Below are 27,980 nucleotides of genomic sequence, written 5' to 3'. Positions count from 1 at the left end.
ATGCAACAATTATTAACAAGTTTCGTGATATCCGCATCATAAAAAAATTAAAATTTTAAGATTATGAGTGTTTAATATTTACTAATATATATCAACCTAGTTATGTAAAAGGCATAAACTAATTTTAGTCTACACAAATGTAGTTACGTAAAACTTTAATACAAAAATAGCAGATAAAGCCCAAAGTGAAAATAACACACAAGAACCAACTAAATTACTTCAAAACGAAGTTTTATAAGAGTTTTATATGCGATCCGCGAGTTATTGAATAAGTACTTACAGTTTGAAGTTATTGTTTAAACAGCAAATTTTCATAATAATATTTAACTTATGTTAAAAAGTAATACATGATTTTAAAAATAATTATATTATATACGTTTTATTGCATAAATTTAAAACTAACCTTCAACACCTTTAATTGTTTAACAGTGCTGCCAGATTCTGCGTTCATGTATTTTTTATTAACCTATACCTTTTAGTTTTAAAATTTTTAAAAAATGTTTTTTTTTTTCACGTAATAATAACAATGTTTTGGATTTCCCAGGTTATTATTTAACAACGTCTGAACTAACAGCTTATTTTCAAAGATTAGAGATCGAAGTATTTTCTAAAAAGATAACAAAAAAATAATATATGTTTTATTTGTTGCTTCTAAAAATATTATTTAAAAGGTACGCATCACTTTCCAAGTTCTTTTACGTAAATGTCAGAATCTAAGTGATATATTCAAATCTTTATTATCAATATTACCATAACTTTGAACCAGTGATATTAAATTAATTATAAAAACCAAGGAATTAATAAAAGTACCATTTACACATTTTTCTATGTTTGCAGATTAAATTATAATTGAAACAATTGTAGGTAAATAAATTTTCTGTGGCTTACTGAAATGACAGTAAAAACTGTCAAATATTAAGTTTTAAAAGTAAATGTCAAACTTCATTTTCTTTAATGTTTAGTTTCGTTCACAGCTCGTGTTAGACTACAGCTACAACAAAACATCTCGACTGAAGTCTTTTGTGTTATTTACGGATTTTTGTATTGTTTTTCTTGGCTGTATATGTAGCTTCTGTAGAACTAATCACAGGCAACTAGTGAAATATAGTGGATACCTACCATTTTATTCTGCTTACGTACATTGTAATGGCTAACGAGGAGAAGCCCAGTTCTGTGACAACAGATTCAAATCCTGGTGCCTCTAAGGCTTTGCAGACTACGGAGGATGAAAACCAGAAGTCTTGCTGGGTTTGTTTTGCGACTGAAGCTGATGATAGACTTGCTGCTTGGGTGCAACCATGCAAATGTATTGGTACCACAAAGTGGGTAAGTACCATTTTATCAATTTCGCTAGAAATATTTTCGTATACTTCAACGTTACACACTTACTGCAATATATCTAATAATAGGTACAACTAGGTAACAATTTTCAAATAGGAGAAGGTGGAAGATAGCTGAATCCAGTAAGTCTTTCCTTCATACTAAATTCCGACACTTTTACTCATGTTTAAGTGGAAGATATTCAATCATAATTTACATGGAATAATTTTAATCTAAATATCAGGTGCAGATCTGTCAAACATTAAATACACAAATGTTGTCATATTTGTCCATTCTCACACTCTGGTTGAGAAGCAATTGTCCTTGTAATGAATCTAGAAAGACCAGTTTTAAGTAATGTCTGCATTATAACATCAATTGAGATTGGAGTGGAAAAAAGTGAATAGGTCCAAATAATTACCTAGGCCAGGAAGACAAATTGAGGAGAAAGTTTGGCTAATGTCATTCATGGACTCATGGAGAAGTGGTACAATTTTGTGTATTGATGGGTATACTCATGCATATAAATCAATGACCATGAGCTATTTAATTTGTAATTTTTGAGAAAAACAATACATATTCTCGAATTTTAAGAAGTTAAGAATATTTTGAGGCTATTTATAAAATCAGCAGATGCCTAATTACAGAATAATGTGTTAACTAGGCAAGAAATTCTATTTCCTAGACTTCCCTTTGTTAAATAAACTTTGTATATTCCTATATAACATTTTTTAAGAAGTAGTCTCAAATTTATGAACCTTGACTGGCTATGCTGGAATAAAACAAACAAATATAAAATAGTTAAACCTGTTAAAATAGTTTACAAGTTTGTATAATGAATTTATTTATATGCTTTAATAACATCTTTTAGATTTTATTTTACACCACAGGTGGTAACAGAATACCTTTTTAATTTGAATCTTAGCTAGCATAAATACTACAGAGATATTTCAGAAATAGCTGTCTGTATTATATAGAACATTACTCTACAGCAAGAATTTGATTTTTTGCTTGTATATTATGTATATATTTAATTGAATTTATTGGATTTTCAGTTTAATATGTATGTGATATCACAAAACTGTATGCATTTTTAATGAGGGTGCCACAGTTAACTTGATAAAGGATCATAAGATAAACAAGTGGCTCAGACATTTGAGTCATGTCTTGTGTCTAAGGGTGATAATACTAAAATAGAAATGGGCTGGTTAAATTGCCAGAAACCTAGATTGTTGATGCAAGTGATTGCTAGAATGGATGCCACAGGTGTAGAAAAGTCATACAACTAAAGATATGCTCAAAGAATGATATCATAAAAGTAGCAAGCAACACCTGGACCTTTACTATCTAAAAGTGGACATATCAAATCATTTCCCAGGTATTACAGCAGGTTTCAGCAAACAATACTCAATGCATTAAATAAAATGAAATAAAATTCATTAATATTCTTAAGAATATCATTAGAATGTTTAAATATATTAAACAAAGTGCAGTGTTGATATCTTAGAAGTTATTTATAAATCTTATTTTATTAAGAATGAACTCTTTAACTCATAATGGACTCTTTTAATGTTATTGTTCTGTTGCAACACTACAATATCACAAAGTGCTGGGTATAAAAATTGCATGTTTATGCACATTTTCATTTATTTTTATTTTATGACTCATCTCTTATCATATTTATATTAAGAGTTGTAAACATTGATTGATTACTCTACAGTTTTTCTTTCTTGAAATTCTTTTAAAATTTTTTAATAAAACTTTTTGGAGACATAGAACATTTTTAGTTTGGAATATTGATCAAATTTCTCATATTATAAGTGTTTGTAAAAGTATTATTTTAAAAACTTACAAAATCTTTGTTTTTATTATATGATACTTTGGATATCTATTTAAATTCATATTTAGAATTGAAGTGTTTTTTTATTTTATTTGCCTTGTTTTGTCTCTGTGGGCTGGTTTCTGCAACCAGTTTACACTGTATTCACGGTTAGCCTTACACAACCCAACCCAACTTCTTGAGAAATCTCTGTAGACCTTTGATCTTAGGAAAGCTTCTCGATGATCAAACCACTTTTGTTTTATAAACATCATAGTATGAGAAAGGGCATTATAGGGAATTTTATATACATGCTTGTGTAAGTGAGATGATAAATTATATGTTTGTGTATAGATAGAGACTTAATAGTTCCATTTGTTAATTTATCTTATAGTCTTATAAAACTTTATTAAAGCCATTACCATAATAATAAGATTATTTAAATATGCATACAAATATACAGTCCCTGGTAATTAATATTTTAATGCTAATTCCGATTTTAGATAAGTGTAATAGTTAGTCTAAGAGGACTAGCAGAGAGACAGTTTACTTAATAGCATTTTTTAAGTATTTCCTTCAGCTATACAACAGTAATCCCATTTACATAGATTTGGTTTGAAACATGCACATACTTGTAAAATTAAAGTAAGGTCTATTCATAAAGACATGCTCTGTAGCTATTGTTAATGCATGTTTATGTTATGTCATTACAGACCTCTATAAAATGCAAAGGCCCAATATAAATATAATTACACTAATAATCAACCTTAAGGGCAATTCACAAAGTAGTCAAAACTCACAAATATGAGTTATACAGGGTTGGCACATAGCTCAGGAAGATTTAGTGTCAGCTGTGATTTATACCAATATATTCAAGAATTGAATTGTACCTGAATGATACCTACCAATTTATTTAGAACTTGGCATATAGAGACCAGCATAATATTAGTACATTATCAGTGTTTATTTATACTGTTAGTCTGATGATAAATAAGTAAATGTAGAAAATACATTTAATTTTGGAAGTGAGGTTTTAATTTTAATACTTAAATTCAAAGAAACTATAGTTTTAATTAACATTTACAATATAGACAGAGAATTACCATGTAAAACATAAACTATCCTTAAAGAAAGTTATAAACACTTCTTTTATAACAGATTTTAGATTGCGGGTTTATTTTCCGGGATAAAATCTTGCATAATTCATACTTTGTGCATTAATTATATAGGATGGGAGGAAATATATAGGAGGATGGGCAGTGGAGTCCTGTGCGTATCATATTTTTCTTGTCTTGCTCAGCAGGTTGATTTCCGAAACCAATCGGAACTGTGCTCATTTTGCAATCTATGCATACCATAATACCACACTGCGATTGGCAACCTGCCTGCCGAGAGGTGCGTGTATGGTATATTCCCCTATAATGTCTTTGGTAGAGGCCTATGCCTTCCCGTAGGCGTCTTAGGGCTAAAACAACGACATTAATAAATATTTTTTCCTATAATTTTCAAGTAATTTGTATCAAATTTTATGACATAAGCATATTTGTGGAACCAACCTTAAAATATTTTAATTTACCTATTCATTCATATTTATTAAATGATTACTTTGATGTGCAATTTATGTATTGATATAATAATGTTCCACATTTGATAATTACTGATTTGATAACTATTCAGTATAATACCTTTATCATATTGTTTTCATTTTGCAATTGATTTCACTTCCCCAAATAAGATAAACCAATTGTTAAAATGTCAATAAACTTTTGTGTATTTGCATGTAACTAATATTTGGGTAAGTTTTATTTGTTTTCATTAAATATTATAGAAGATTACAATAATATAATGAAATTGTCATTTAAAACTTCTGAGAAGGAAGGCAGGTTAATTTTATATGTATTTTTCAACTCTTCTTTTTAAGATCATAACTATGAAGAATATTTCAAAATGTGCGGATTTCTTTTTGTTTTACTAAAATACATCAACAGTTTTACTTTATTAGGTCAATTATTTATACCTTCATTTACCCATATTGGATTTGGTCCATGTTGGATTATTTACAGTAACCACCTGTGTTCAACATTAGAGAATGCCAGAAGAGCCCAATTTAAAGGACACTTGAATTAGATTGAGTTTCCCCATAATGCGAACCTTCAATGTAAAGCTCGAGGGTTTCTAAGATGCTCTGATTTGAGAAGAGCCCACAACAAACTCGGATGAAAATTTTGTGGTTACTTTTATAATATCCTTAATTCAGTAGATGGACAATTAATTCCTACGCGCTATTATTAATACGATTTGCCTATGATTTTATATCCTATTTATTATATTGTTCATATATAATTCCATTACAACATATGCAAATGTTGTATGATAAAAATATATGTCTTTCACATTATATAAATTAATGCCTTTGTTAAAAAAATAACATATTGATATTTTTATTGAATAAGACTTGCCTCGGAAAATTCAGTATTATAATATTAAAGGCTGTGATAAGACAATAATGATGGTGCTAAAGTTGAAATTCTTATCTCTGCGAGCTGGTTTCCGCAACCAAGCGGCACTGCGGTCACTTTGCGTCGGGGTCGGCCTTACTCCAGCCAACCCAACTCCTCGGGAAATTCCAGCAGACTCTTGATGTCGCCAGCGATCGTGGCACCTCGATTATACAAAATGGGTAGCACTGTAGGTTGCTAACCCTGTACATCGAAGTAGTAAATGGGCAGCACTCTCGTCCTTTTCGGGACACGCCCTACAGAGTACAGTCCACATCTAAAATAAAAACATGTTTCTTAAAAAGATCATGACCGGTTAAGATTCCTGCCACTAGGCGCAGTCCGGGACGCGACAGCAGGGTGTTGGGAGAGTCGGCAGCTTATGATAGGCATTGCCCCTTGCTTGTCAGAACTTCTCATGGCCCGCCATTGCTTATTGTGTTGACACCTAGTACGATCCGTTACGAGAGATTTGGCTTTACCGATTGGTAGTGGCTTCAGAGGCTCCGAGCTGTCCGACCGTGCTGGAGCCTCTCCGGGCCAGGTCATCTACAGCATCACTGCCTTTGGTGCCGCTATTTACCTTTTTCCCCATTGTAGTGTTACAAGCTTATTCTAGGTTGAGGTCGATGCTGTTAGCCCGGGGGCTTTATCGGAACTGAGTTCACGGAGCGGAACAGTCCGTGAATTTAAAAATAAAACAAAAGCTGGACAGACGCGTTCCAGTTGCACAAAGGTTTTGGCACGTAGTAAACCGTTCTACCCGAGTAGAGCTGAGTAATGTTAATGTACATTCCTTTACACAAAATTTATATTAGTTTTTATGATAATTGTTCCAGGTACATCAAAGTTGCCTCCAGCGCTGGGTGGATGAAAAGCAACGAGGAAATATTAGTCGGAAGGTCCTCTGCCCTCAGTGCAAAGCCGAGTATATTGTGGTATTTCCATCCATGGGCACTTTCGTAGCTTTATTGGATACGTTAGAAGAGATAACTCACAAGATCAGCCCATTTATAGCAGGTGGGGTACTCCTTGGCTCCATCTATTGGATTGCAATAACATATGGAGCGGTGACAGTTATGCAGGTAAGATTTATGATTAAATGTTGCCATTTGTTATAAGTTTTTGTAGATGAAAGTATACTTAATTTTAAGTTAGTTCGCCTCAGTAAATGTTTATTCTTACCTCTGTCCTCTCCTCGTCACGATGCAGTATCGTGTTAGCATCGGTATTGTAGCGAGTTGTAAATGCAACTAACACGCGTTAGTAGCAATGCTGTCGTAGTTCAGGAACGCGCGAGGGACTTTAAGGTCGTCGGAAGGTACTGGATGCAGGCGGCTTACATTCGGTCCTATTGATAATCTATGGAGGAGCTGGACTTAGTCCAGTAGTGGGACTCCTTTGGCTGAGATGATGATGTACAGTTAACACAAACAGTTATTTTTTGTAACGAGTACCAACGAAATATTGACATTTAGACGACAAAGTAAAATGTATACACAGGAAGTTTTTATCAAACCATATTTAATTTTACTTTTAAATTTCGGCAGTACAAGCGATATCAATGTTGACTAGATATCATTAAACGTGAACTACTTTCCGGTAAAGGATTAATTTAACCTGCCAACTGTCTATGGACATGTCTGTCTGAACTCACTGGGTGCGTACGGATCAGGTCTGCTCGAAATAAAGTAGTCTACGTTATATCGATTCGCCTTAAAATACTGCTTAAAATCGCTTGTTCCGGATGTATTACTATCATTTAAAAATCCGTTCATGACACAGACAGGCGCCATGTTGCGGCAAACGAAAGGTTATAGCTCTATTATCACATTTATATTGTCTTTGATGTGACCGGGATAATTTTGAGGAATAAAAACACATTATAACGTTATTCTACTTTCAAATGCTTTGTTTGTTAGCTATTGTATGTATTTATTTCTTCACTAATTTCACTAAGTTGTGTAATGGCGGATTTATTTCTTTATACTTTTGGGTTAAAGATTTCGGGGCATGACAATACAAATTTGGACGATTGAAAATAAACGTATTTTGTACATATGATTAAGGATGATACATCATATATCAGCAACCGACTGGATCAGTGTTTCCCAACGCTGGGCCCACGCCCCACACGGAGACGATTTAATTGTTAAGGGGGATTTATCCCGCGACATGGGCTCTACACGTGTTCAGCCCTTTCTCTTTAATATCAAAAATATGTATGTTATTTCGGAGGGCGTAAGAATTTTAGAAAAGTTATGGTGGGGCATGGCACAAAAAGATTGGGAAACACTGGATTTGATGGACCGACGACATAGTTAAGGAAAGTCGCCGAATGCGTGCAGTGAAAGACCGGTGAACGTGGCACTCTTTCGGTGAGGCATATGCCTTTTAGTGGACGTCTATCAGCTGATATGAGTGTAAATTTTTAATGTTATTTTGAAAAGTATACACTATTTTGTGTTACGTACTTACAATAACTGTAACACAGAAGGTTCTAAGCGTTCGTGTTTAAATGTTTAGAGCCTAATAAATGTAACGGTGTGTACTAATTTTGTCCCAGTTCATATGATGACTATTTGTCAGTTTAACCAAATTTAACTGTATGACTGTAGAATCAGGTACCGAGTAGTTTTATGATATACCTCGTTTTTTTCAGTTTTTGTTTTTCAGAAACTAAATAAGTTTTTAACAAAAGTCAAATTCATACTTGTATTATCGAATATTATTTGAAATTCATTAGGATTTTTTAAAATGATTTGTTATTATTTAAATTACACCTAGTTATGTTTCGATTCAATGGTTTATTTGGATTCTCAGAGAAATGACTAAGACTGGTATGAAACCAGGGGTTGCTAACCTGCAGTTCTTTAAATAAATAATCAATCTCGATAAATGTACCCGACCTTCCTTTTCATTTTTGTGTCATTATATTTAAAAAAATTGTAGTGAAAACCAAGCACTAACCAATTAAATAACCGACATCTGAAAGAATTACTGAATAGTTTTGTCACCAATTATTTACCAAATTTTAAAGAATTATCATGAAAATTAAATAAATGAAATAAGTGTGAAAATATATTTAAATTCAATACACTTATTTTGTACGAGTTTCTAAAGTTCTCAATATTATATTAAAAAATATAGTATCTATATTTTTATTACTCTTTTGCATACCTTACTTAGTTTTATAAACAAAACTTATTTAATTGCGGTTCACGAAAAGTTTGTTACTTTTTTGAAAAATTGCTCGACAGTACGGCCGCCATTGGCTTGGCACTCCCTGCTTTATATCAATGTTATATTATACATATGTGACATACATATTCTATAAATTTAGCGCAAATTGTAGTTTTTGTATAAGAAATTAGAAAGGCGTTTCATTGATATATGCATTATACAAATTAATATAATCATTTGTCCATTCACAGCAATACCATTATTTAGTAATAAATATTTTTTACCTACTAATATAAATATTACGAAAAATAGCCCAAAAAATTTTCTATCAATTTCAAATCACCCTGTACCATGTGATCACATGTCTGCATGGAGAAATAATAAACAGTAGCTAATTTGAATATGTAATAATATGAAATAACGGGCAGTGATTTTAGCCCACCGGTAGAAGACTGAGACTTATGATCGTAGGTCGCGGGTTCGATTTCCGGAATGCAATTTTATATAAATCAATCTTTGTTTTATTAAGTATGTAGGGTTGCCACTATTTACAAGTGTTCAGAGAATGGGTAGCAGCGTCCTCTGCATAACACATCGGATGAAAAGAGAGAAGATGTAATGAAAACGAAAAAAAAACAGTGATGTAACTGAATGAACATCTGCTTAAAAATGTCCAGAAATAATATCTTTAGTAGTAACGCGAATGATGCAATAAGTAATATTGTACATTATTTTGTAAAGCAAATTTTTAAATTGGATTTTTAAAAAAAAAATCGTATTAATGCGATCAAAAGTTTCTATTAAAATTTACGTATTATTTAATCACAGCATAATGTTTGATAGTCGTCGTAGCTGTCGCCGTGGCCACCGTCATCATCGTCGCTTCAGTCCGTAGATGCCCACTGCAAGGCATAGGTTTCCCTTAAAGATGTCTATGATGGTAATACCATATTCGCCACACATGGCAGCAGGTAGTTAGCGATCGCAGTGTGGTATTATGGCTTGGAAACTAGTTTGTGGGCTGTGGTGATTTTTATATAAGTATTGATTAATGTTTAAAAATGTTAATTTTATGACGTTTTTATCTAGTTACGTGCCCACTTGTGTACGTTATGAGAAGAATGGAATAAGAACCCAATTTGACACAAATTAGGATCAGATTGAGGTTAACTGAATGAACTTAGACGATTTTTTTGTGGTCACTAGCAATATCTGTAATACTACTAATGTAGTAGAACAATGTATTTCCAAGCTTTATTATTATTTCATTAACTTTTTGTTTAATGCTTCGATCACACAAGTAGATGACATTAAAACAGTTATCGTGAGAAAGTAATCTGTAATGGCTGCGCACGTAGTTTATCGTGAGAAAGTTGTTAAAACAAAAGTGGCACGCCGATAGTTTGTTTATTAATTTTCACCTGTTAGTACAGCACTCTGCTGATAACAAGTGCAACTGCACCTGCTAGCTGCAGAAAGTTAATTTTCGAATTATTATACGAACAATTCTATAATGGTACATTGTTATCGATATCAGCAACATGTTATTTTTAGCATTTGCTCCGATGTACCTTACTTCGTTATTTGATTTCATCATCTTAAATTCTGTTATATGACGTCCACTGCTGTACATATATACTCTCTTATATATTTAATTTTCATTAATTAGTCCGGTCGTCTTAGCTTAGATCTGTATGTAATAAGCGTACCGGCTCCTTCAGCAGCTACTGCTCGGGAGAAAATCCAAGTCTTGTACCTTGGCTTGAGTTGTACACTTAACCCATAATAGCCTAGAGTTTCAATTTTGATACCAATCTTTTAAACCGAATGTTCACATTAATATTAGTTTATTTTTATAGGTTGGCTGTACGAATTTTACTATTGTATAACATTCTTTCCAACGAAATAAAAAAAAAAACGATTTTTCCCTTCATCTAGACCCTCAATCAAACACAGTAATATTAAAAAAAATCATTTTCGTAAATCAGGCTATTAAGGGTTAATACGTTAAGCATTCCGATTCTAACCTCGAAACCTTTACTAAGCCTTTAGTTGGTTTAGACAGACGCTTCCTGAATTAGCTTGGAGCAAGAGCAACTAAGAAGAATCATTGGAAAAAGAAACATTTCCGTTCTCGAGCGAAATGTTCCGATGTTTCTGTTAGTACTTCAATGGGCCTAATTCCTCCCTAATCCATAGGCTTAATCAAATTATAAAGGTAGATTAAATGTGTCCTTATGCAGTTGGTGCATCACTGCGTGCAGGTGTCCGTGTGCAGCTGCAAGAAGTCTAGCTTTTCGTCCCTTTGAGTAGACATCTTATGCTGTGCTTGTTTGTGCAATGACAATCATTTTAATGCGCTATGTGGCTTGCTCACTGCCACAACTTGTCAATCCGCTGGCTTTTGACGGTTACTTTCGGATCACCACATTCTTGATTGGATCTCGTTCGTAGATTGACTCCAATGAAGATTTAGACGCAAGTTTTAGTGCAGTAAGTGACATAGGACTGAGCTTGGATTTAAATAACCAATTGCATATGATTTAGTAGAGTCGGCCGTTTCTTACCTACTATACCATAGAACTTAATGGGAACGAATCAAATGAAAAGGTATTCTCGTATAGGACAATGACCACTGAACCTACCTACTGTCCTTATCTCGTACGGAGCGGCAAAAGTATGTCATTTAAAATATTTTGTACGAATAATCCGTACACTGTCCTTGCATTATATAGGTTTTGAATAGGTTGTACATGTCAGAGACGTAGCTATTACAGTTATAGTATAATCAGTTTTAGTACGCAGACTTCAGGTATCTTTTTCACTAATTGACCTTCCAACCGCAAGTATAGATATAGTGAAAGATGGATTTATTTTGTGTGTTGCATTGTACAGTTTTCCTGGATTATACTCTTAATCTTCTTTTGGAAGTTTTGTTTCAAGATGTATATGTAATTTTTTTGTTAAAATATGTCTTTCGAAAACCTTAGTTTATATAGTCATTTGCAAACCATCATGTGATTTTGTATAAAATCTCTTTGATTGATACTTTATAATCATTATTCACTTTTCTGTCAATAAAACCACGATTTACAGGTTATACTATTTAGTTTATATTTTGAGTACCTATTTATAATGTATTGTACTGTTAAAAAAAAAACATCTGTTCTAAGTCACCAGCATTTTATACCCGGAGAAATATATTAACAAATCTAACAATACTAAAACATCTTTGCGGTGCGGAATTTGTGTAATAAAACCTTCGTAGAATATTTACGGTATTACCGCCATTGTGACTTATAATACTGGCACTCAATAGTAATTATTACAACGCAATTGAAAAAAGTGAAGCGGTTGCAATTATTGGTATTATTCGATTAAAGTGTTACCAAAACCGATGTACAGTGCCTTAGATAAGCGCGGCGAAGTGGGGGCTGATGTAAAAACTAGTATGATCGTTGCCGCCGCGAGCTAGCGATTTAATAGCTTAGCGTTTTTCAATTCCGGTATATATATTGTTGCCGCCCAAACCGAGTCCCACATGTGAGCTCTCGAACTAACTTATAATACTAGTTTAAATTTGCAGTTCCATCAGGGCTTGAGATAGCGCAGTTTTGAAAGATCTTGGCTTAAACATCTATTCATATTGCTACACGACCCCGCTATACAGTTCCTTAGTTGTGAGGGCGTCAATATAAGGCGAGTAACGGCTCCTGTATGGTCCACGTTTAACGCTTGCTGCAGCGCGCTCGCGTTCTTTTTTTTTTTTATCTCAGCCCCCACCTCGCCAGGCCTTTCCTAAGGTACGATATAGAGTTTTCGGTTATTTATAAACAGATGTTTAGTTTATGTCTCTTCAGTGTTCCATCTAAAGGTCTATCGCTCTTAATTCTCAAGTAAACTGCATTTTCCGGAACCAAAAATATAATTTTATTTCTTGCCTGAAAATTAATGCTGAATTTTGTAGTTTCAAACTTCCAGAGACACTATTAGATATGACGTGATTATAACTAATTGTGTTGTTTGTCAATTGCTGTCAAATATTTTCCGTTTCCAAAAGTTATTCTGCATACGCGACATAAATTCGCTCCACTGATTTTACGCTGTCAGTTATCTCGGTATAGAATATACTTATACTCATGATATATACAAATTTTGTTTTGTTTATAGATACGTTAATAATGGTTGTAGCAAATGACACCGTTTATATTGTAATGTTGGTAGTAATTGTAATAGTTTAAAAGATCGTAAAAGATTTGCTGTCAATGTACGGTACACCCTATTACAAATCAATAGTTACTGAAACAATAAAATTTTGAAAAAAGCGTTTACAAAATTCTGATAACTACATATTAAAATTAATTATTTTGTGCTATCGGACTCTGTAGACTTTGTACTTCGAGAAGTTATAAGCCTGCCGCATACCAATATTCTCAAAGTAATTAATTTATACAGGTGATTGAAAATGACCAATGAGGTATACATTTACCTCTGAAAGCTTTTACACTAATAACCAATTATCTTGTGTATATTCAAAGGTTTTATTGTTTTTTATTTATTTATATTTGACTGCTCTTTTCATCGAGTTTAAATATTATTTTTAATTTAAAAAAAAACTTTTCTTGAAAATGGCAAGTTCATATTACATATTTCAAGAGCTATCAAGTAATTTAATCTTAAATCCAATAATTAGTATCTACAACGACTTGTCGGTCGGAAGAAGTAATTGTAGGGGTCTTGGCTTGGGGCGACAATCGCTGCTTAAACTCGGATTAACATTAACTTGCTTGGTTGCTGTTGCTTAGCTGGGAGAAGTTTTAGTCAACGCTTTATCTCGCATGATCTGCGATTGGTGTTCCATGAGTTTTCGTTTCAGAGCTGTGTTGTTTTGCACGACTACCTACGTCAAACGATTGTGCGTTACAATCGACTGCTAATGACATCTACCGGCACCGTATGAAGTTTCATAATGATTAAGTAAAAGTATTAAGTATTTAAAAAAAATATATTTTTTCATATTAATGTGTTTACATTTTCAGGTGGTTGGACATAGAGAAGGTTTGGAGATGATGGAGTCAGCCGACCCGTTGGTTCTTCTGGTGCTGCTGCCGACGATACCAGTTACGCTGATAAGTGCGAAGATGTACAATTGGGAAGATTCAGTACTTCTGTTCCTGAGGAAGTACTGCGCGAAAATCCCGGCTTTGGCTTATATATTGCCGTTTGGCAAGTAAGTGGTGGTTTAAATGATTATACAGAATGATCAAGCGCGGTTTAGCTGCAGTTCAGTTATAGGATGTCCACTGCAGGATAAGGACTTTCCCCGTAGAATTTCAGTAACACCGGTTGGAAGCGGCATCCAACGCCTTCCAATGTCCTTACAGGTCATCTGACCATCTATGCATGCCTGTATACATCCATATGGGTGTTCATCCTCTATTACGTTTGCCGGCTCGTGGTCACCACTCTGTAAGCACAAGGTCCATGCGCTCTGCCCACTTCCACTTGTCAATATGCTAGGCTATACTTTCGTTTGCATACGGATCTCTCTCTCTCCCCCCTCACAATATATATATATATATATATATATATATATATATATATATATATATATTATTGTCTGCTAGTTACTTAATATTGGGAACTTATCAATAGATGTCATTAAGCGTTTTTTTTTAATTTAAATATTTTAAACGTGATGATGTCTCCATGGATAGGACAAAGTTCTTTTTAGAACGCCTACGGGTTGTTTTCCACGGTTTTAAAATGAATCACTTTTTTCTTCACATTTTTTTTTCACCGGTCGAGACTATAGTTCGACTAGAGTCTTTTTATCCTTACGATTTATCTTTTAACCTAGCTTACACTGCTGCCCAAGTGGCATTTGTAGACGCCGCCGGTTTAAGAAGGCAGAGCACTTAGTGCGCTTATCCTAAAATCTCTGTTAAAATAGTGAAACTCGAGGGCTACCTGGAGAGCTTCTTTACCAAATTGGAAAACCATACAACTCTTAGATCACTTTGGCGAAAGTTCCATAGCATAGAGCAGGAATACTTGTCTTATATGGTACATCTTTCAGACAAGATCATGAGGACTAACATTATGTGAACATCTGGTATTCTTAACAATAGCATTATTTCTCCACCATTATGCAATTTATTCTTAATCAGTATGAATGTAAAATTGTAATTAGCAAACCTAATTAAATGAATAATAGATAATGTCGTTACTTTCAGCGTCGAAGGCGATAGAGGGGCCTTATTAACTGGACAATCGGCTAACGCAAATCCCAACACAAACTCACACCTGTCTCCAACGAGAATATTTTGTTCTGCGCTCCTTCTACCCACTATTTCTACGATCATCGGCAAAATCTTCTTCCGCTCCATACACAACAACCTTCACAGAACTATCCTTGGTGGTTTAACTTACATCACGATAAAAGGCGCTTTAAAAATTTACCACAAACAAATGCTATATATCAGACATTCGAGTAGAAAAATTTTGGATTATACCGAGTCAAACCTGAAGTTGTACAGAGGAGTGAACGCGCCGAGTAACGCCGATGCTGTGTCGACAACGAGGGACGAAACCGAACAAGTCATCTAATTACGAAGCGACGAAATATGTACATATGTATATATATGTACATATGTACTTGTGTACGACTATTATGTATGTGATATATTGGTAAAGCAATTGTAAATATACCAATTTATAATGCATTGATTCGTAGCTGTAAGTGTGTCTGAAAACAGATATGTCAACAGTAAATTGGCAGTCATGCATTGAAATATAAATCTAATGGGGCCGTTCATAAAATATGTCACCGATAGCTAGATACAACATTTTGGATTTTTCAAAATTGATGCAAATAAATAAAGATTTAAAATAAATAAGAAATACATCATTTATGAATTGTTAAGATGTCTAATTTTTTCTTAAATATTCTGGATTATTCTAGAATAGACATTAACATATCTTAGCGGTGACTGTCACGTTTTCTTCCTTCAAAAAAGTAATAAATTCATGGGTCTGAGTGTACGCATACATAATAAATTTACACAAGATATCATAGACCTCCCTTTTTAACGTTTCGTTTTAACTCTAAAATTACAAGATCAAAATGAGTGGAACATTGTTGACTTATATACATTAATCATTGTTTAATTTTGTTTTAAATCCGGTGATAGATACATATAATTTTGAAATAATCAACGGTATTCAAAACTATCTATAAATGCTTATAAATAAATATGTTGAATTTTTATTTAGTGCGAACGTAATTTATGATCTGCCCCAAATAAATCTAATCAAACTTTGCAATGGTTTTATAAGATGTTTTTATTTTAACCGTTTACGTCATATTTGGAATAACGCAATGAAACTATTTTTTTTTAATTATCAATGTTTTAACATAAATACATTTTTAAATGGCTTATGGTTGGGTTATTTTGAATCGAAAAGATATTTTTTAGGCTAGTTATTTTTTTTTCTGAAATTATGTAAGCGGAAATTAATATTAATAGATAAATTAATGAAAGTCGGTAATTTAGAAATCAATCTGTATCCAAAAAGGTATTAGTTCGTCTGAATTCACATCTAAGATTTTTTTTATACAAAATTGCTTTCCACGTTAAGCTAACTCAACTTTAAGTAAATATGCATCTGAATAGCTTATTTCGGATAACTGTTTAGTTTATATTAAAATTTTAAATTCTTAGATATTTATCAAATATTCATTTTACATATATACAGTACTCTGCGATAAATATTGCGCATCGACCTTTGGAAAGAGACAATCGGCTAATTTCGGCTTCGTAGAGTACTATCTCTGTCCCACAATACCTTTGTGACGTTTTGTCAGTCGTATTTCGTGCAAAAGTGCAAGATTCGATGTATAACTTTTAATTTTATGTACGTCTATATTATTTAATGGATTTCTAATACTCATTATTGTCCATTCTATTTAGTTATTTAGAAATTGGCGGATATATTTAAAATAGTTCGTAATTCTGGTATATTTATACTAAAGTCTTTTTTTTTATAAATAATAGGTTGGATAAACTAATTAACAATTTATATAAATTCATCATGGTTCATGAAAACATATGCGAAATAATCATGTACACATTTGCATAGCTTTGTATACGATTATTTTTACAAAGTAAGACAGTACTTGCTAATCATGGCAACTTGTAATTGTTAAAATCTTAATTATAGCTTCCAATATTGTTAGAGCTATAGAGTTATAGCTATTTATTCTTAATAAAGATATTGTGCCTTCGATATAGATAAAAAATAAAAAAAATGGTGTATATGTTTAAACTTGTATTATGTAATATGTTGTAACATATTTTGATTTTTAGTTTGTAATATCTTGTGCTATAATTGTTTTGTAGATTATAATTTGTGTTTTATATCTAGCAGATGAGATATATTTTTGGGACGTTTTTAACTTGCCAATTATTTTCGCCTTGTATTTATGGAGCTGGCAAGCTCAGCGTAGGACGTGTGCACAAGATGGACAGTTAAAGCCTTTGTCCAGCTGTGGACGTCGTATTGCTGAAATGATGATGGTGATTATTAATATAACTATAAAATAACACTTCTGCATTGTTTTAAATAGCTTGTAAATTATGTATATTATCTTAGTCTTGCTAGAAATAAATATTGGGATGTGTTTTGTATAAATTGTCAATGTAATATTACTTAATCAATAATAATCAAACATTTTAATTTGTATTTTTAAAATTGGGTTTTACGATGCTAACGATTTAGATAAGAGTGATATCAGTTTGAAAATGAAAAATTAATGTGTGTGTTACACAATTTTTTAATTTTAACTTAGTGTTTAAGCGGCTATTTCAAGTTCACTATCGTTAAATTGATTGTCTATTACAAAAACAAAAAGAGCAGCAAAAATAACACAGCCAATACTCAAGTAGTTCATGTTTGTTTCGTTGCTTTCAAATTTGTCAAGGACCAGAAACAGTATAGGACATCACATGGTGGACAGATCACCTTGTTAAGGTCGTCAAAAAAAGCAATTCGCTTCTAACCGGACCTGTTGGGAATCTAGCAGTCCAGCTGTGGACCTCCTAGGGTTGAAATGATGATGATTGTTCCACGACGAGCCATCAGAGCGAGACTGAACCTGCCTTCGGAGCCCAGTTATTATTTCTTTAAATCTATTATTTTAATACTCTGTCAGTTTTTGTACAGTTGGATTAAAGATATTTTTATTAACAAATGTTAGTTGTTTTTTATTTCCACATCTCCCAAATCTTTTTATGTCTAACAGACTTCGTAATATAAAGTTGTTGGTCTATTACAGTTAATTTATTTACTATTTAAATAAAGGATTTTAGAGTGATCACTTAACATTTGCTCAATGTTTGTCTTAATAAATAACGAATACTTAAAAAAAACATTAACAGTGGTAGGCCAGTGCCAGAGGAATGAGACCTATGATCGTAGGTAGCCGGTTCAATTCCCGGGATGCAAATTAGTATAATTTACACTGCTAAACAGGTTTCCAGAGAATAGACAGCAGTGTCCTCCGCGTACCATAATACCGTACTGCGATCGCAAACCCGCCTGTCAAGCGTGGAGATTGAATACAATAAAGGTAAACGTGAAAATCCAACAAAGTAATAGAATGAACAAGAGAGTAGGCGATGTATGTATGGAAAAGAATGGGATGGAATGAAAGATAATGTGAAGTAAAGAAAGGAGAATGAATGACATGAAGTATTTAAAATGATAAATTCCTGTTCACACACGGTAGAGGTGTACGAAGGGCCACAAAAAAATAAAAGCGTGGTGATTATGGTATATCTCTCCATAAATATCTTCGGGAAAGGACTATGCCTTGCAGTGAGCGTATAGGTCTAAACGGTGACGTACAAAAATATATTTACTTTTTCGTACACTCCGAGATTTAAACCTACCACATATTTTTCTTCCGATGATAAATATTTGTTACATTTTTGTTCACAAGAGTTTTATTAACTCATTGTATGTAAAAAAGTGTTCTATTTTCCTCGCCAGTTACTCATTATCTCTTTCTATAAAAACCTAAAATGGTACCGAATTAATAGAACCGTTTTCATGAGCAACGTAGTTAAGGATTGATTTCTATATGTATAGATATCGTTTCTAAATACCTACATCTCCAAAGCTTACAAAAGCCGAGATTTGAAACAAACTAAATAATAACGAAACTAGCTGGTCATGTGCAGTTAGTTCTGTTGGAGAAACTTTAGATCGAATGATGGACGTATGTTTTACAGATATACATGCCAATATCTGATGGAAAAACAATCTATGAAAAAAGTTTTTCCTTCAGCTGAAATTCGAACTCGCGAATCTCGAAAGGAAAGCCTGATACCATACATTATCATGAACCACTAATAAGATTTGCTTTAAGTATTATTCATTGCATCTATACTTTAAGTATTAAACACATACCGAGTCATATTAACAAGCCCAGGATTTTCCTACGAGATCAATCAGGAATGAGACCGACACAACACAGCGTATTGGTAAGTTGAAATAGCATAGCAGTGGACCAGCTACATAGCGCGCAGAACAGATGACTGCTGGAGTCTTTAGGTCCTGGAGTAGATACCATGGACCCACAAGTGTAGGACTTCCATTTTACAAGGTAGACAAACGACCTTGTTAAGGCCGTCAGAAGACGATGGATGCATGTCGCTTACTACCGGTCCGTTTAGAAATCGATTGGTGAGACCTATGTAGACCTGTGGCGTTCAATGGCTGAAATGTTAAAAATGATGGTGGTCACTTAATTACATAAACATTAATTAGCCGAATAATTATACGTTTTCAATTTACGTTATAATGTGTAGTTAATATTTATAAGTATTATAGCCTATCACCTCGTTAATGTGCTGTTTATTAATTACAAACGGTCTTTGTTTACATTGGAAATAAATGTTAAGTTTATTGTAAAGTTATTTGTAGCTGTATTGTAATATCACAAGATGACCGAGCTTTAACTGCCACGTGGACTCGGTGCAAATTTCGCATATGAATCGCCATCTTCAGGTTACATACTCCGGAGTAACGGATATTTTGACAGCATTTTTTTGAAAAATCTCCCTATCTTCATCGTAGTCCGTAAATACAAAGTCAATAGCGTGGCGGTAAATGGAGACCAGAATCATTCCTTCTTTTCTTAAATAAACTTCACAGGGTATGTTGGTGGCAGAGTAAGGCTGAGAGCAGCATAAAACCTTACTGTCTGAGAGATAACCCTTAGTTATCTTCTCCTTATAGACCTCAGTTTGGACTGTTGCAAAACTTTTATATTACCAGGTGGACTTGAAAAAATACATGTACTTACTTTTGCAAAAAAAAAACAATTATTTCTTTCTTTCCAGAACATGACTAAATGTTATAAATTTCGCCCATTTTTTAGGTAATTCACGAATATCATCCCAGAAAAACTGTCTTTTGCAGCAAACCAGTTAAGCCATTCTACAAATTCCTCAAAATTGCTGAAGTGCAGTACTGCAAGTGTGTGTACAATTAATTAGAAGAGATAATATTGAAATGGTTCTTGATCTAGGAAGTACGGCGGGTGAGGTTGGATGTTCCATTTAAGCAATTCCAAGATGTCTTACACTGGTTTTCTTTGTGGTATAGAGCTTTGTCGTGTAATTAAATAACTTTTGAATAATGCTTGGTTTAAGTTATTCATCGATAGGTGATATTGTTGTATTAACGGTTTTGCCGGGATTTTTTTGTGGTTTACCAGAGCGCTCACTGTCTTTCACATAAAAATCAATGCGTTTTAATTGTTGAAACCATATCTAATGTTGTAATTAATGTTTATTATAACTTTCGACCTCCAAAAAAAGTCTTTCTGTCGCCTCTTTCTTTTGATGTCATTATAAAAACAATGAGTGTCAGAGAGGCAACGTACAACGTCCACCTATAAAGAAGACATAGGACCTTGTAAAGGTCGTCGGAGTTGGCTGTATGCTCGCCGCTTCCTATCGGTCTCATTGAAAAACTATGGAGAATGTCGATATCCAGCTGTGGATGTGTGATTGAAATTGTGCCAAGTGGTGCCACAAAGGTCCTTCTATAGGAATAAAACTCAACATAATTAGTGAATGATAAAACATACCTTTATTTTTAGACACTAGGGATGTTGGATGGGGCGTTTAGTAGCATCCCGAATGCTGCCCAGCGTACACAGAGCGTTTTATAAGACCTTGTTTCGTGTATGACATAAAATAACAATGTGACGTAAAAAAAAACTAATCAACTAATTTATATTATCGTATAACAAGTGAGCTACAAGTAGAAGGGACTCATTATAGAATATGGATATGTACATTAACACAACCGTTATTAAATTTAGGCATTACATATCGTTTAAAAAGACCTTAGTGTTTTGCGGACTCGACTTGTGATTGTCGTTTAATGCTTACCACTATTATCACTTAGCAAAACCAAAAATTTGCATACTCATGGTATACTATCAGATTGGTGATGCAAATTAATGTAGGATTAACAAGAGATTTTTGCACATTACGCTGGCCTTTAAGCCGATCATATTAAAAATAAATATGCTAAAAATGAAAAACTGTTAAAATTCATTATCAAAAATTGGCGGCGTCTTTATTTACAACATGATCAAATGTATTATCGTATAATTTTAGATGTATCGCGATATGATACACTCCTTGAATACGTAAAAAGTTTACAATATAGTCATAGCTAAATTTGACATCCTTGATAAATTTGAGAAATGTCGCCTTACTCTTGGATGTCAATGATTTTCATTTTAATTACATTATTGTTATAGTTTTTAAATAAAAACAATAATGAAAATCACAATCTTATTTGCGTATTCATTTAACTTACAATAATCTATAATATTATCATAAAAAGTGTCCAATGATATCGCGTATCGTTGTACTATCTTATCACAAGGATATGGTAAATAGTAAGCAAATGTGATATACAATGCAGTAATAGCTAACTAGCGTTTCTGTTCAAGTTGCAAATTCAAACAAGCTTATCAGAGAGTGCGTGCGTACTAAGGTAAGGTCCGTTTATTGCAAGTGCAGCGAAATTTACCCTCGTTTATATCTGTCTCAGTGTTGTGTTAGTGTGTGATTACGGTGTAATTGAACGAAATTTTAAAACATGATGTCGGCTATAACACAGTGATCAAGTTAATAAATTTATAAATACACGTTATCTAAATAATATCTAACTATCACAATATCTATTAATTGCCGTATTAACTGATTAAAAGCTTTTAGATCCTTTTTTGATGAACATTCAAAACGATATGGCGTGCTTAAATTTAATAACGCTTGTGTTAATGTACACATCCATATTCTATAATGAGTATCTTCTAGCTCACTTGTTATACGATAATATAAATTAGTTGATTAGTTTTTTTTACGTCACATTGTTATTTTATGTCATACACGAAACAAGGTCTTATAAAACGCTCTGTCTACGCTGGGCAGCATTCGGGATGCTACTAAACACCCCATCCAACATCCCTAGTGTCTAAAGATAAAGGTGTGTTACACTGTGTTCACTAATATGTGTTACCAGGAAATACGGCAGTAAAATGTGGTCTCTGAAAACGGAACTCATTGGCGAGCTTGCAGTCGCTCGATGAACTATGGAGAGGGCTATGGTCGGGATTGCTCTAAAGGATCGAATCAGCGATGAGAAAATGTTTAGACTTAGTTACCGTTATTGCCCAGAATATTTGCAAGTTGATGATAATGGGCAGGCTACATAGCGTACAGACCTGATAACCGTTTGGGTTTTAGGGTTCTGGAACTTCGGCCTGGCAAGCGCAACGTTGGCGTCCATCCACAACGTAGACAAACGACCTTGTTAAGTTTGTCGGATGACGCTGAATGCAGATCGCTTTTAACCGGTCATTTTCGTAATCTATTGAGTAGACTTATGGTCAGCCGTGGACTTTCTACGGCTATAACTATAATGATGAAATGTCTTTTGAATTTAAAAATCGTGAATAGTATCAGACTTTCGCACTGATTAGAGACAAAGTTGTGTTAGCGCAGAATTTGACAAACTACTGGCAAAATAGCTTCCCCTTCCCCAGAAAGAATTACAAACACTTAGCCTTGTTTGTGCCACACTCTGATATTTATTTTAATTTGATTATTATACTCTGTGACGTTATTTACAGTGACTTATTTACAAAATATAAGCATAAATATAATACCTTCCTAAATCTATAAACTTCTATAAGGTATTCGCAGGATGGAGTTAATACCAAAAAATGTTATAATTATCGTATTGATTATCAATAACGTGCTAAAGATGCGTTTACGTTGGTTACAAAGTGTTATTCTAACTCTGTCGAAGATAAATTAGATCTTATGTTTTTTTTTTTAATGGCCCCCGCTATTGGGGGCCACTCGTACCCCTAGTTTGTTGGGATCAGGGTCTTTGTTTACAAATAAGTTTTTCAAATTTTTATCTTTTTTCTTCACTCACTTTCATTCTTCTCAATTTCTTTTGTTCTTACCTTTTTCCCTTCACAATATCTTTCATTTTGTTCTTTCATTCCTTCTTGCTTTCATCGCCTTCTATCATCTTATTACTCTTAGGTGGCTAGGTACATTTCTTTTATTCTTTATTTTATTACTTATGCTTGATCTTATGTTAGATCATCGTTTATAATGGAAAAACCTCCCGTGATTGTTAATAATTTGTAGATACATAGACTTTGGTAAAAGACTACAGTTGAAAAAAAACCACAAATTCTTTACATTGGACAATTACTGGATCTAAGTGATTAAGAATTATGAGTGTCAAATGTAAAAATGGCATTAATAATGATTGAGACTTTTGATAGTTTTTGCAAGAATTAAAGAATTCTGAGGGTAAATTAGATAAAGACAACTGTTTGGACTGTATTTTAAACAATGTATAATTTTAATAATGTAAACGCATCTTTACAATTAACAAATGTGCAGTTGAAAATGTTGTATTAACTTTGTTTAAATTATTTAACTTGAATAATTTTAATTTTAGATTTTTTATAAACGGACAGTATCTCCTCACAAATGTCAGATAAAAGGTTGTAAAGACAAATTAATAAAAAAACTAATCAATCAATTCCAAATGGCAAAATTTATCAAATCATTTTTTCAAACCACAACCGATAAGAGAAAGAACTCTCAATATGGAACCGAGCACGAGGATGTATGTGATTTATCCCCACCATTGGGCGGCAGAAGGAAGCTCTCCATCTCTCGGTCGGGAAGAATGAAACAAAGCAATAGAAAAAGGCACTCGATTTCTTTGGAGCTATATAGAGAGGTATGTAAACACATACACATCTTCCATAGCAATTATTCAGAGTGATTACAAATAGAGGTAAAGGCTTTATGGGGGTGAAAGCATATACACAAATTTCTAATTACCCTGTATAAAGTGATCACTCTGATATAAGTTTTATTAATTTATTTTTTCATTTGGAATGCGACAGGCCAATTAATTCTGGTAGTACAAATTTTACAGCGAACAATAGTGAACAATAATTAATTTAAATATGTACTACTCCAAAGTTCAAAACGTTTTTTTTATTATGGTATTAATACGATATTTATAATAATTGATACAACAAAAAAATTAAAAAGTGTACCATACATTTGACAGTAAATGAGCTATATTCATTCCTTTGAAACGGGTACACCTATTTCCAGTCAACCTGTATAATTTGTAATGATACATTTTTAATTATTTTAATAAAAGGCAAAACTATATTATATATGGAATTTAGTAGTTCAATCGTATGTTATGTAACAATAAGAATAATTTAGCACCTTTCTCCGCTTTAAAAATATTTGTGTCATTAAAATCCGGAGGAGTAAGTAGGAGCACGGTGAAAGTAAAAAATAAAGAAAATAGTTTCTACTAAAATGCCAATAAATGCCTTCATTTGTTATAAATGTTGATATGTCACATACCATTTGAAAAGAGAATTACAGCGCATTGTCAAAATAATACGTTTCATGTGGAAATTGTTCACAATTGAAAAAAAAAAACTATTTGAATTGTCTTTGCATTTTTTATTATTTATTATTAACCATGAACCTTCGCATTACATACAATGAAATTGCTTTAGTATAACTTGCACTTTAACAATGTATATTTTCTGCATATCCTTTATAACTGTAATTATTATTATTGCGTTATTAATATATTCATGTTTCTTTGACAGGCGATACATTTTTTTACCTGAATCTTATAACATATTAATATATATATAGAATTTTGTTGTAACTTGAAAAAGGTTTTTTATATAACTTAAAAGTAATAAATTTCTTTGTATTGTTTCTAAATTACCACGCTTCATGTTGAAAAAGGTTTTTAAATAAAAACCAGTGAAAAGTAATTTTCCAATATAAAGGGTTTTTTAGTGACAATAAAGGTTAACAATTAATTGCTTTTACTAAATGAGCTGACGTATGAATACTGATCACAAAAAAACAGAGAAAAAGAGTTTGGGTTCGGAACTTCCTTTTAGATCAGTCTCCGGGTGAAACCTACGTAACCACGTATTTTAAGTTCAGGAGTAATATTATAGAAGGGCTCAATTTGATTGTAGTTTTTTAAAATTACATCCCAATTCTTGTGTTCATTTTATGACGTATGTGCATGATCACTATGTGCAGGGAGGATAATATTATAAATATTTGAATAAAATAGAGATGTCAAGATACTTTAAAGTATTTTCAATTTCTGAGATATTTTCTGACTTGACGTGATAAGGTATTCTTAATATAATATATGATACTCAGTTGACAACGTAATGTTAGTCAAATTTACAATAAAAACACAGCATAGCAACACGTGTGTGTCCGTGTTGCTAACACATTAGTGATTCTACTATAATTTAGTATTATAGTACAGTTTGACATTTTATCCTTGTCTATCGTCTCGGCTTTTCTTTTAAAAATACGATAACAGTCACGCACTATTCAGACAACTTAACATTGACCATTTAATTTCAGAATCTCCCGAGTTCTGAAAAAACAAAAACAGTGGAATACCACGTCAATGCTCCATCAAGTCAACCCGTTATAAATTTTGATCTTAAAAACGAAGACAGAACACAGAGGAGACATAGTACAGAAGTAAGGACACCAGAAGAAGAAATTGATATCGCTTTCAAAATTATAGATAAAACATAATAGTTTATCACATAAATTGTTTATCATAAGATAGAGGTACAATAGAAAAGTTAAGTGATCTAATTTATTTAATATCTGTTATGATATTAGCACAAATGAAATTTTGCTAAATAATGGATTATATCATATGTGGCATAATTATTAACGATAGCCACGTGACCGCTTTGTATATGTACGTATATTTAATAAGATAATTATTCGCTAAATCATGTTTGGGGCGATAAATGATTTTCATTGCTCCTTAATTTAGATTAGTACGCAGGTAAATAATATTTATATTCTTAATTTTATATTCTTAATTGACAGTTGTAAAAAAATGATTAGTTTTATGTGACAAAGTTATTAGGTTTTTATCATATTGTTACGGGAATTTTCCAAATAAAAGCGGATTATTATCTGATTGTTGTGAAAACTTTTATAATTATCTTTAACAGACTTTAAAAAAAGAGTCTACGCTATTTGTGCGCATATGTATTAAAACTAAGGATGGATGTTTTTGTAACTTTACATTTTACTAAATATAACACATATTAATTTACAACAAACAACGCAATGAAATATTAGAAACATAGTTTTAAGTTTTACATCGGTGCTTGGTAATAAGTTAAATGTAGTCTAGACAGAGCGTGTATTTAATGTGGCGCAATGCGCTCTCGTTAATAATCCAAAAATATGTTAAAAATTTATTCGCCGGACAGAGATAATGTTTTATTCCTAATCAAATGAATCAAAATATTAAGTTTGTATCTTTATCTAGTGTTTCCCAACCTTTTTTGTGCCATGCCCCACTTAAGCCTTTCTGAAATTTTTACACCCTCCTGTTAAAGAGTTAGCGTCTTATTAAAAGACGTTTGTAACACTTTATCAATTTATTTAACACACGAACAAATTTTTATTAGCGCTTGAGGGCGAGCAAAAAGGACGTGCATTCGTCGTAGGACTCTGGGGCGCAATGTGCTCCGCGACCGAGTGAAAGCGGGCAATAGAACAAAGGCGCAAAAGAAATAAAAGAAACAAAAGTAACAAAAGGTCTGCGCCCGCGTCACCGGTGCGTGCATGTGCCCGCTGCACTAATTCGGCACACTAAGTTCGCCCGTCGGCTACGCTCGCCCACAAAATCTTACACCTATTATTCATTCAGACATCACATCAGTATATATACGACTCCCACACTGTGTATGTATAATTTTTATATTAAAGCTAAAAGATTAAACTCTTGTCCAGTCCATTTTCAATTTGCCCCTCTTAATAATTAAATTGCTTTTCTGTAGGATGTGTGCCCCATGTTGGGAAACACTGTTTTAGTCACCATCTCTTTTTTGCAGATTTGCCGATGTATTATCACTGTCTGAGAAATACATCAAATCTACCACCAAATAATATGTATTATAATATATTTGTTATATTATTAGCAATTTGTGGAATCAAATATCTGGAGATTTTTTTCTTTGGGCCCGGCTAACGGTGAAATATCAATTATGCAAAAACAAGCCAAAACATGTTTAATTAGAAATCAGTAGAAAACAGGAACAATCAACTTTCAGCATGAGTTATACAATTCAAACGACTGTTGCATGTACACATATCCTTCTCTCATTATGACTATGTTATGCTTTTTTGATAAAAACTCTGTTCGGCAAATACCAATATTCTATTGTTATTTTATATAGTCTTATTATTATTATATATTATTAGTTGTGTTTTTGTCTGTTATAATAGTTTCAAAAATCATACATCCAATTCCAAATTTTTTTTTCAATTTGTTTGAGGTATTAAAACTGCCTTTCTCTTCAGATTTTTAACATAGCAATGCTGAATGGGTACATCTAATGTCATATATAATAATATAGTTCTTAGACTTTTTTTAAGAAATTTAAAAATTTCGAGGAATGAATGATAAAGATTCTAGGGGATAATCGGCTC

At 32.8% G+C, this 27,980-nt stretch overlaps 2 protein-coding genes across 2 annotated transcripts; both read left to right on the top strand.

Moving 5' to 3' along the window:
- The first annotated feature begins 967 nt into the window (after positions 1-967).
- Positions 968-15,651, top strand: LOC137925945 (E3 ubiquitin-protein ligase MARCHF5). Its single transcript, XM_068769442.1, has 4 exons — positions 968-1,326; positions 6,477-6,722; positions 13,860-14,050; positions 15,057-15,651. The coding sequence occupies exons 1-4, from the start codon at positions 1,147-1,149 to the stop codon at positions 15,427-15,429; spliced, it is 990 nt and encodes a 329-aa protein (XP_068625543.1). The 5' UTR covers positions 968-1,146; the 3' UTR covers positions 15,430-15,651.
- A 6,211-nt stretch (positions 15,652-21,862) lies between these two features.
- Positions 21,863-26,873, top strand: LOC137925955 (uncharacterized). The gene is made up of 3 exons (XM_068769453.1): positions 21,863-21,903; positions 23,893-24,180; positions 25,878-26,873. The coding sequence occupies exons 2-3, from the start codon at positions 23,983-23,985 to the stop codon at positions 26,055-26,057; spliced, it is 378 nt and encodes a 125-aa protein (XP_068625554.1). The 5' UTR covers positions 21,863-21,903; positions 23,893-23,982; the 3' UTR covers positions 26,058-26,873.
- The last annotated feature ends 1,107 nt before the right edge of the window (positions 26,874-27,980 follow it).

The sequence above is a fragment of the Battus philenor genome, unplaced genomic scaffold, assembly GCF_028537555.1.
Source record: "Battus philenor isolate CCGP_79_NKW_IND1 unplaced genomic scaffold, ilBatPhil1.0.hap1 SCAF_28, whole genome shotgun sequence".
NCBI classification, from domain to species: domain Eukaryota; kingdom Metazoa; phylum Arthropoda; class Insecta; order Lepidoptera; family Papilionidae; genus Battus; species Battus philenor.
This window is presented reverse-complemented; position numbering and strand designations above follow the sequence as displayed.

Excerpts from the sequence above, each read along its gene's own strand:
- LOC137925945 (XM_068769442.1), top strand. The coding sequence starts at position 1,147 with ATGGCTAACGAGGAGAAGCCCAGTTCTGTGACAACAGATTCAAATCCT. Across the intron at positions 1,327-6,476 it reads GTATTGGTACCACAAAGTGG|GTACATCAAAGTTGCCTCCA; the intron begins GTAAGTACCATT and ends TAATTGTTCCAG. Across the intron at positions 6,723-13,859 it reads GAGCGGTGACAGTTATGCAG|GTGGTTGGACATAGAGAAGG; the intron begins GTAAGATTTATG and ends TTACATTTTCAG.
- LOC137925955 (XM_068769453.1), top strand. The coding sequence starts at position 23,983 with ATGGCAAAATTTATCAAATCATTTTTTCAAACCACAACCGATAAGAGA. Across the intron at positions 24,181-25,877 it reads CTTTGGAGCTATATAGAGAG|AATCTCCCGAGTTCTGAAAA; the intron begins GTATGTAAACAC and ends ATTTAATTTCAG.